The sequence below is a fragment of the Primulina eburnea genome, chromosome 8 (assembly GCF_022965805.1).
Source record: "Primulina eburnea isolate SZY01 chromosome 8, ASM2296580v1, whole genome shotgun sequence".
In the NCBI taxonomy this organism is placed as follows: domain Eukaryota; kingdom Viridiplantae; phylum Streptophyta; class Magnoliopsida; order Lamiales; family Gesneriaceae; genus Primulina; species Primulina eburnea.
The window spans coordinates 31,816,571-31,827,759 of NC_133108.1; the positions used below are offsets into that span (position 1 = coordinate 31,816,571).

The following is an 11,189-nucleotide window of genomic DNA, read 5'->3' on the forward strand; positions in this document are numbered from 1 at the left end:
AAATTCTTTTCATCTTGCACGTGGTTTGTATCCTAATAATTTTTAAAGCTTTTTCACGTAAATTTCGGTGTCCAATTTATTCTTTATTTTCATATTTATTATCTTAAATTGTCGCACGTGGGACCAACACATCCGGTAGTTTACTCATTTGTCAACCTCGTTTGAACAATCTCGTCTGCCTGCTGAACAACTATGGCTTTGGTAGACAGTTCTACCATCTTGTCCTTACCCTTGTCCTTAAAGTCGGTCTGCCACTTGCGCCTCTTCAATCTTTGACTCCACTGATCAAGCTGGAGATTGGAACTGCTCCTGTGGGAGCCGGTCGGAGGAGGCTCAGTGACGTGCCTGACCATCTTCTCCTTTTTAACCTTGGGCTTTTTAGCCTTTTCTGCCTTCTTTTTCTCGTCGACTGACTTATTCGAAGCAACAAAGATTTGTGTCAAAAAAACTGTCTCCCTTATTAATAAAAACTAGGGATGTAAATGATCCAAACCAAGCCGAACAGTATCAGGCTTGAGCTTGGTTCGTTTAAGATTAATTCAAGCTCAAGCTCGAGCTCGAACTTGATTCGAGCTTTTATCATCTGGCTTGAGTTTGGCTGGTTTAAGATTGATAGAGCTCGAGCTTTATTCGAGCTTTTATCATCAGGCTAGAATTCGACTTGTCTTGAAATTACTAAGCTTGTGAAAAGCTCGAGTTCGACTCGTTAAAAGCTCGTTTATTATGTTAATCAAGCCGGGCTCGAGCTTGGTTTATTAATAGCTCGTTTATCATATTTAACAAGCCTGACTTGAGCTCGGCTCGTTTTCGAGCTCGTAAAACATACAATTGAGCTCGAATTTGAGCTTGATTCGAGCTTGTTAAAATTAAATATATCTATAAACTAATTTTATATTAGACATAAAAGTTTAACTTTTATTAGTACTAATATTTTTATTTGTCAACTCAACAAATAAGTCAAGGTCGAACTGACGAGCCACCTAAACGAGCTTAGTTCGAGCTCGCGAGCCTATTAACGAACATGTTTGCGAGCTCACGATCCGAATACGCTTAGGTTTGAGCTTGGTTTGATTAAGTTGTCGAGCTCAAAATCGAGCTTGAGTTTAGTTTGATATGATTAACAAACGAACTCAAACAAGATTTTTATCGAGCCGAGCTCCGAATAGCTCGCGAACGGTTTGATTTGTTTACATCCCTAATAAAAACGAATAATCATACCCTTCGGACTAAAAAATAAAATAAAATTACTACATAGTTATGTACAAATTTAATTCAAAATGTCTTCTTGGGTGGCTTATTTTATTTGGGCCCAAAGTCATTCAACGCGTGCAATTTAGCCCAATGGACTTTAGGTTTCCGAGGGTGCCCTCATTCTGAATAGCGAAGGATCATATTGCTCCTCCACTTCCAGATTGAGACCATTCAACGATGGTATGAATTCCTCCAAATTTCTGTTCAAAAGTGTTCAATTTTCGCTCCTCTGTCTTATATTTCGTATCTTCGTTGTTTTGATAGACATTCAAGAGAAGGAACGGAGGGCGCAACAAGCATGGACGGGGTCATGTCAATTTCATTCGCTGCTCCAACTGCGGAAAATGCTGCCCTAAGGTTTATCTTACTTTGCGTCGGATAATTTTTCTATTTATTGTACTCTCTTACGCATTAAGAAATGGCAGTTTCTGTCTTGCTAATTTTATTTTTTGTTTTTACTGTTTTGCTACTTTAGGCACAAATCTGTGGTTGGCGTTGTTTTAAATGTTTTGTTGTAAATCAATTTGAGCTTAGTTTAGAAATTCTGAGAAAATAAGGATAATTTATTGAGATTTTTTTTTCAATTATCTTAGAAGAAGAAAACATTACGTTGGCTATGATGATCAGTTGAAATGTTGAAATTTTCATGACTTTGCTAGCCGAGGGTGGAAATTTATGAAATCAAAAGAAATATTTGGGCATTGCCAGTTTTTACTCCAAGAATTGCCTGATTTCTGTTTTAGATGCTGAAGCTTTTTTGTCTATTTATATTGCCATGTGGCTATGATTCCAATCTGATTATCATTAGGCCAAGCTTGACATATTTTATCGTGCTAGGTATGAAATGTTGGTTTCTGTATATGTTTCATAGGTGTTAATTTATAGAAATATCAATAGAAATTTGATAAAAACAATATTGAAATTGCGCGAATTTTTGTTATATGCTTTATTTTAGCAAAATTTTTGGATTTTAATAGAATTTAAAACAATTGCTTTGTGGTGGTTTTACTTTGATATTATTATTTTAATCAGGACAAGGCAATCAAGAGGTTTCTAGTGAGAAACATAGTTGAGCAAGCTGCTGTGAGGGATGTCCAGGAGGCATGTGCCTTTGACAGTAAGTTTTATCCAGTGTTATTAATTATTCATCTTCAGTTGGTCCCGTAAGCGTTCCTTGTTGACATTTTATTTGGAAAAACTTAGTATATTATATCAGATGCTTCTGTATTCTCTATAGTGTACACACTTCCTAAGCTGTACGTGAAGATGCAGTACTGTGTTTCATGTGCCATTCATTCCAAAGTGGTGAGGGTCCGATCTCGTACTGATAGGAGGAATCGTGAGCCACCTCAGCGATTCAGACGACCAAGGGTTCGCACTCTACTTTTAGTGATTTAATTTAATGATACTCTTTTATGTTAAAATATTGCTCTTTTCTTTGTCGATAATTGCGTCAGTATACTGCTATTTTCATGTATATGCACTTTATTGTATATCAGTTTCCATATGTTGGGCTATAACTATTGGGATTGATAAGCTATTTTCTTAATTTTTTTTCACTCTCTTGTGCTCTCTGGCACACAGTCACGCTTTTCTTAATAACTACTTGTACCAAATGTCAAAATCCAATTTGTTCCTGCATGCCACCTTTTTTCCCAATAATTCATAAACAGTGATTCTTCGATAATTCCTTTTTTAATTGGAAGAGAATTGCAAAGAGAAGCGTATAACCTTGGGAAAAAAGCTAATCCCGAAATATAGTCCCAAGTCCTAAGCCCCTCTGAAACCCATAGAGATTCCTGTCATTCTTCAAATTGCAATACTCAAATATATGTTTACTAGAATCTGGTGTTTTTGTCCTGATTTTACCAGACCTTCAACTGGAGTAAAGTATTTTATCTTGTTCATAAAACCTTGTGAACTTGCCTTGTTTTGTGAATATGAACTAAAGTCATCTTTGAAAATTTTGGAGTGAAGTGGTTTATCTTGTTCATGTAGCATTGTGTACTTGCCTTGTTTGTGACATATGAACAAGAGTCATTTTTTATTACTCTGGTAATTTTTCGAAAATGGTTGAATTTACATTCATTTTTGTTCCATATTTGCAGGATGATATGCCAAAGCCGGGTCAAGCGCCACGCCCTGGTGGAGCACCTGCTGCTGCTCGTGCTTGATTACTTCTACTTTACCATGTTGCAACTAGACTTCACTTTGCAGTCAAATTGTGATTTCTTTGTTTCCTGGTTTTGAACGTTAATTCTTAAATGGTGTTGTTTCAGAATCGGAACTATTGACTTAATGCAAAATAGATTTCCTGAATCCAGTAAAATGAGTTTTTCCATTTGTTGCGTTATCATTTGAAGCAATTTGCATATTTTTCTTGATTTATTTGATTAATGGGATGAATTCAATTTCGGTTTTGGAACATACACCACTAAATAAGTTTTGATACCTGATTCTCACCGTCATCAAGATTGATGATCATCAACATTTCTGAAATCAGTAAATTTTATGATGCGCCGATAGTATCAAGTTTCTGGGTATGAAAAATGATTGTCTTCCAGTGGTTGTTATTAAGGTTGCCTGTGTATCGAAGTCACACAAATATATATGTAAAAAAACATAATTTTACCCATAGATCAACTAAAGCCGTTAAGCATAACACGAAGTAAGTCATACATGGTACATTCTTCCTGGTGACTAATTGTGATTGGGTAGGATGAATCCGGGTTGGATGGTCAGCACGCTCTCAAACAAGAAATGTTAGTGCAACTTCGGAAAGGTTTCTGACGAGAACACTTCAACGCTCAAGTCGGTCAAATATTCATGCAACGGAAAAATGCTTCAAGAAAATGTGTATTAAGAGGGTTTGTGAGAACGAAAATGAAGTCCTCTTACTTTCCTCTACAGGAGTTATGTATATAATACCAAAGTCGGTGACCATCCCGAGATACTCAAGTATTGGCCACGATGCAATATGTCGTGTTTTAGGGTTGCTGCATGCCATAAGTGAAAATAGTGGTTTGAGGGGAGTAGACAATTTGCTCTACCGAGGCTATTTTCAGGTCGGTCTCTTCTTGGTCTTCGGATACCAGCTCTGGGCTGACCTTAAATCTGCCTGTCTTCTCTCGCCCGAATCCAAAGATGACCCAAACCCTTTCCGGCACATTAATTATAATAATTATTAAGTTAAAACAACATAAAAATATTATCAGCCCGCACATTGAAGATTAAAAAAATAAATACCATGATCTTATCGAATGAGTCTCTAATTAAAGTACAGAGATAAATACTAACAGATTTGGACTCAGGTGTTCCAATAAAGAAGAATTGCATATAAAAAATTGAATTGAAAGAGAGAGCCTCATTTACCTAGTGGAAGATAAGGAGAGGAGGAAACGGAAACCTCATGCAGCGGGTAAATGAGATGTAGTTAATGTGTTTTTTAACCTATCGTGTCCAATAACTAAATGAAATATAGTGTATTAGTGAGTAGTGTAATCATAATATACCAATACAGTATGAAAAGGGTACGGGACTTACTTAATTACTATGTATGTGTCTTTGAAAAGAAATGAAGTTTGGTTGTTTAATTTTTTTTTTTGTAAGATGGTCTCCTTGATATTTTTTTATATACTTTTGATCTCATCCAAAAATATTATTTATATATATAAAATATCACTTTTTATAATAATTATGATAAAAGGTAAAATCATCCCAAAATATACCTATTTTTTTTTTTTGAGTAATCTTTATCTCTCTGCAAATTATGTTGCAACTGAAAAAAGGTCGACATATTGCAATTTTGTCTCTTTCCCTTTTATTTATTTTTTTGGAAAAAGCGGAATGCTTACTTTCCACTTTGGATAACTTGCATTAATTGAAATAAACTCTCCCCACAAACCCCAAATTTCTCTTGTAACCGAAGTGTGTGTGCCTTTCTCAAACGCCATGGAATAAAGCGAAAAACCCTTCAAAATTCTTCTTTTTATTTCCTTTTTTGGATTGTTTTCCTGCGAAGAGTATTATAGATGGGTGAACTTGGGGTGGTGAGTAAAGACGGCGTTGTCTTCAAGGAAGAAGAGCGCTTGGTCTGGAGTTTGGGGACTCCTCCTCCTCCTCCACCTGATCCGGCGTCGTTTAGTGAGGATTGTTTATCTGCGGCAGAGGAAGCGGCGGCGGAAGTGGTGAATTGCATTCATCCCACTTTAGACTCCGACGAAAACCGAAGAGACGTCATTGATCATCTTCAGAGACTCATCAAGACTCAACTTAATTGTGAGGTGGAATATTTTTCTCCCCGGCTTGTTTTTCGAGTTTTTAGCGGATTAAATTCATGCTGGACAAGCTTTATTCTATTCTATATGGTTCTCCACTTGTGCATGTGCCACATTTCTACACTTCCTTGTGAAATTCTTCTTGAATTTTCGGGATTAAATTTGGTGATTACTTCCTTTAGGGTAGAGGAGAAGTGAAATCGCATCTATGAGTTGAAATTTAAATCTGTTCGATAAAAGCCAGAATACCAACTCCAAATTTGTGAATAGATTGATTTATTCATTGGATAGCTCGTGTCAGTTCTTGCTAAGTCATCCGGAATATGATTTATTTATTCAGTGGATAGCTCTAATTAGTTTACATCTTTTTTTTAATTTCGTAACATAGTGATTTCTATAATTACATAAACTGTCACACTCATTTGTTGTTCCATTTTGTAATTTGGTGTTCAAACACCACAGGTTTTTCCTTATGGATCTGTGCCACTCAAGACATATCTACCTGATGGAGATATTGATTTAACTGTCCTTAAAGGTCCTAATGTTGAAGAATCGTTGGCTCACGATGTTTTTACTATTTTAAAAAAGGAAGAGCAGAAAGAAGATACTGACTACCAAGTTATGGATACTCAATTTATTGACGCTGAGGTAGTCCACATGTAAATACTTTATTAATTTGGTTTGCTGAATGACTTTGTGTACTCACTGGATATTTATGGTCACTTTGTGTAGCGTTTAAGTGTGTTTGTTCTTCTGAATGCAGGTTAAACTTGTGAAATGTCTTGTACGGAACATAGTGATAGATATATCTTTCAATCAGCTAGGTGGACTTTCTACTCTTTGTTTCTTAGAGCAGGTAGTAACAAACACCTTTTTGGAGAAACTGGCCACTCTGCTTTTTTTTTTTTTTTTTCATCTGACAGTTTGTGCATATTTAATTTATCTGATGATAACTTCGATTGGTGTTACTACATGGATTTTTTAATTTTTAAAATTTCACCCCAAACTTGGTTTGCTGATGTATCATGATCTTCTTGCTCAACGCAGGTTGATCGTCTGGTTGGGAAAAATCATCTATTTAAACGTAGCATAATCCTCATTAAAGCCTGGTGTTTTTACGAGAGCCGTATCCTTGGTGCAATGCATGGTTTAGTTTCTACATATGCTCTGGAAACACTTATTCTGTACATATTTCATCTTTTCCATTCCTCCTTAAGTGGACCTTTAATGGTAACTTCTCGTGACTCACAATCGTAACCCCTGACAATTATGGACAATTGCATCCTTTAGTCAATTATTTGTACTCTTGTACTCAGGCACTCTACAGATTTCTGGATTACTATAGTCAATTCGATTGGGATAACTATTGTATCAGTTTGAAAGGGCCAGTTCGTAAATCATCCCTGCCTAATATAGTGGGTAAGCTGTGTCCTTTGGTTACATGTTTGTGATTTGATTTTAATGCCCCGTGTCCTGTGTTTAATGTTCTCATTCTCCTTTAATTTCTCTCGTTATCATTCTCATTTTTACTCTCCCTTTTGGATGCTAGTCTCTCTGTTTTTGTCTCTGCAGTGAAGTTGCCAAAGAGTGGATGGAATGATCTATTACTTGGTGAAGAATTCATGGAGAACTGCGTGGAAATGTTTTCAGTTCCACATAGGGGGTCTGAAACAAACCAAAAGGCATTTCAAACAAAACACCTCAATATCATCGATCCACTAAAGGAAAATAACAACCTTGGGCGCAGTGTACACAGAGGTAATGAAAATTTTAGTTTGTTGCCTTTTTGTGTAGATGACTTTCAGGCTCAATGACATCTGAAATTCTAGGTTGAGATACAACCTACTGTATCATGCCAGAATTTTTCCCCCCAGCCTTTTGATTGATTTGGCCCCACATTTCAGCTTCTCAAGTCATGTCAGATTTTGTGATTTTGTGCTCTTTCAAGATAAGATTTGAAAAATAACGTTCACAAACAAAAAACGGTTGAATTTTGATTTGACATGGTATCTCTTTGGCAATGTTTATTTTCATTCTCCGAAAATGTTTTCATACTCTGGGAATAACTTAAACATTAACATAATATTTTATTTTTTAAAACTATAATTTTGTCCAATTATCACATCTCCAATTTAATCGTTAATTTCAAATAAACTTTTATTATCCCCAAAACTACTCTGTTAATGCATTTATATTCTTATTCAGTACTTTAGACCTGATAACTTTAAAATATCCCATTCAGTGAAAATTTTATGTCGACATATAATTTCATGACTGATATGGAATTTGTATGATCAAAATATATCATTTAGAAAACCAAACATTCTATTACATTTTCCAGTACAACCTCCCAAACATAGTTCTAAATTCATACCTCTGAAGATGCCGTAAATGAGACAAAACGTCACATATTCACTGTGTTTGGTCCATCTGCATCTTCTCCTGCTCTCATAAATCAAATACTTACAGCTCAAACATATTTCACACGCATCTTATAACTTTTCATATCTGCAACTTCTTTTTTGTGGATTAATGAATGCTAAGGTATGTTCTCCACATGTTGCTACGGGAGTAAATGGTTCTTTTGATTGTGAAGATGTGGAATCTGTTTTTTGGCGTCAACTGAATGATTATGCTTATTTTAAGGTAATTTCCACCGTATCCGGAGTGCCTTCAGGTATGGGGCTCGCAAGTTAGGTAAAGTTCTGTTACAACCGAGAGATAAAGTCGCTGAAGAGATCAATAATTTTTTGCCAATATTCTTGTAAGGCATGGAAATCTCTCCAGAAATTGCCTAGAACATTTCGCTCTAGAATTTGGTGATGAAGTGTCTTCGACTATAGCTTTGTCATCTGTCGGTGAATTATTTGCTGAGGATGGCAAACTTCTAAAATCTTCTGTCAGTGATTTTAATGAAGATAGTGTTGCGATTGAAGAGAAATATATTTTAAAGAATAACCTCGATAGATGTTTGGCAAGAGAAGTTCCTGCGGAGATGACATCACAAGTCTTAAGATCACCTGCCAAAAATGAAAGCTTTGAGGCAGGGAATTTTCGACCAAGTGACTTGGTAAATGCTCATGTGTTTGATGGCAATTCATGGTTGAAGAACCGGGATAAATATGCTGAAATAAATAATATGTATCAATTGTGTGGGAACAAATTGGAGTCTCTTTGTATAAATGGTTCGGGTTCCTCCATTCACAAGCCAGGTATTTTGGAAAATCTATGTGACGATGTTAGAGAAGTGGGCTCAAGTGACATAGGAGGAGTATCAGAAACTATTGATTCTTTGGCTGACCTCTGTGGAGATTATGATAGTCATATCAGGAGTTTGCTTCATGGCCAACTTTGCCATGGGTTTGCTTCATCTGAATCTATGGTGTCCAATCCTCCATTAGCACCTTTTCTGATTCGAAGCAAAAAGCGACTTGATATAGTTCACCAGTCAATGCCTCTCAGGAGAACCTTCTCTCAAACAACTACCAGTTCTGAAGGGAAAGCCAATGTAAGGCACTTACTCTCCGAACTTGAAAGTATATTTTTCACTAGTCTTAATTTCATGCTCATAGGTCGATTTTTTCTGTTTTGCTATATAATTTCGACACTATCTTAATTTCATTTTCTTGTAGAAAGGTTTTTACAGGAAGAGATCGTCACAAAAGAGGGACATGAATAAGAAGCAGGACAATCAGAATCAGTTTCTGAATAATCACCATAGTAACTGCTTATACCCAGCTGTCAGCAGGTCAAAATCTTTTGGAAGCGATTCACATGATGTTCTGCCTGCTCAAAGCAGATCTGAAGGTCAGCTGGAATCAGATGTAGAGGGTCTATCTCCTTGTTCTGTTATTGATGGGAAACAAACCAATTCTAACTCAAGTCCGTGTAGAATTGAATTTGGATCAATTGGTAATCTGGCAGAAGAGTTGCTTTCACGCTTTACTAATGTTAGTGGCTCGACTCCAAGCAGGTGAGAGGAGATGCAGGGTTTGTTTACTATAATTAATCAAGAAAGGTATGGAAACTTCCCTTCACAATCTTCAGGTCACATGCATTTTCTAGCTCAAGGATTCTTTTCTACATCATCTCAAAGCATGGCGTATTTCGCTTTCAGGTTTGCCAGGCCGTCAATGTATCTTAAAGACGAAGATGACCGTGCTGAAAAAACGTGTTAGAAAGGATGGTTAAACTTGTACAAAAGAATGGATGGATATGACTTTGACGCTTTTACGTCACACATTTTGTTAGATATATAATGTGTGCAAATTTTCATTCTGTCACCGCAGAACGAGAGACTGATGACCTAATAGCATTTAGAAAATATAATAGGGCGAAACTTTTTGGATGTCCGCCCTTGCTATCGAATACTAATACCTAACAGCGAGTTGTTGATCGATGAATCAAGGCTTGTAGCATATACCATTAGTGCTTTCCGCTACCTTGTTCTGTATATCAGTTAATCCTTTGAAAGCCAAACCTTTTTCGTCTATCGGTTTGTACGAGGTAAGAATAGATTGGTAAGAAAATTTGTGTAAGAATAGATTGGTAAGAAAATTTTTGCAATCATTAGCATCATATTGTATATTCAAGGGTTTTATCTATACAACATGCATTGAAATATAGATAAACTAAATATCAGAATTAGATAAAATCGTAAAATATGTTAAAATAAAAAATTATGTTTATATAAGAGTAAATAAAGCTCAAGTCAGAAATTGGCTTGTTAGACAATTTTTTTAACAATATCCCTGTTACTCTATAGCTAACTATCCATAGATCTTAGTGTAACGTACTGTATTTTTACTATTCAAAATTTGCGGAAAAATTTTAAAATTTTCTTAAACATAAAATAACATTCAAAGTTGCCATAAAGTATCTCAACTAAGTCCCCCATAAGACATGGTTGTTCAAAGTACTACAATAAAATTTGCTCACAAAAGTTTGCTCAAAATGTTTCCCTCAAAGCATGAAATCAGAGTAAATTAACATTTGCATAAAAACATAAACATCGCGGTCCTCGGGTTAGCCTCTCGCTCAGTCCAAGCCCGCCCCTTGGTCGCCACCTCCTGTCTCCTCATCCACATACTCACCTGCATCGATCAAGTCTAGTTAGTCTAAAGACTCAACACGTATAAACTGGAATAACGAGTACTACGTAATAAAATCACATGCAACTTTAAAATAGGACATACATAACTAGAAACTTGAGCTTGCATAATGAACTTGAACATACGTACGTACATGACTAGACGTGCCATCAACATAGACTTTCATAAACATACTGCATACTTGAACATACATAACTTCATCATTTTGCGTAGAGGCATGTTTCAAAGCAAGTGACCCATACATAATAAACGCCTGATCAGACAAATCACAGTACTGGGCTGACAGGGACGTATCCACTGCCACATACATGAGATCCCCGTTCATAATTTAACGGGCTGGTTGGTCCCCGTTCATAATTTAACGCTTTCCAACCATGATCTAACCCGTTCATAATTTAACGGGGTGGAGAGGTCCTCGGCCACGTTCACCGACTTCCAAACCCATCAAAATTTGGTCACGAGACAATTAGCATACCTCAAAAACTTAAAATATTTTCTTTTGCACGTCAACATACTTACTTGGCGTTGAGGGATTCGTTGGACTTCGATC

At 36.2% G+C, this 11,189-nt stretch overlaps 2 protein-coding genes across 2 annotated transcripts; both read left to right on the top strand.

The window, feature by feature from the left end:
* The first annotated feature begins 1,288 nt into the window (after positions 1-1,288).
* On the top strand, positions 1,289-3,592 carry LOC140839385 (small ribosomal subunit protein eS26x-like). The gene is made up of 5 exons (XM_073206051.1): positions 1,289-1,431; positions 1,516-1,608; positions 2,284-2,368; positions 2,489-2,622; positions 3,360-3,592. Exons 1-5 carry the CDS (start codon positions 1,429-1,431, stop codon positions 3,423-3,425), a joined length of 381 nt encoding a protein of 126 aa, XP_073062152.1. The 5' UTR covers positions 1,289-1,428; the 3' UTR covers positions 3,426-3,592.
* Positions 3,593-5,116: 1,524 nt separating this feature from the next.
* LOC140839386 (uncharacterized) lies at positions 5,117-10,049 on the top strand. The gene is given in 10 exon segments (XM_073206052.1): positions 5,117-5,534; positions 5,991-6,176; positions 6,292-6,384; positions 6,576-6,758; positions 6,845-6,947; positions 7,101-7,286; positions 8,175-8,270; positions 8,273-9,036; positions 9,161-9,546; positions 9,646-10,049. Coding segments are annotated over 9 exon segments (2,208 nt in total). The 5' UTR covers positions 5,117-5,282; the 3' UTR covers positions 9,506-9,546; positions 9,646-10,049.
* The last annotated feature ends 1,140 nt before the right edge of the window (positions 10,050-11,189 follow it).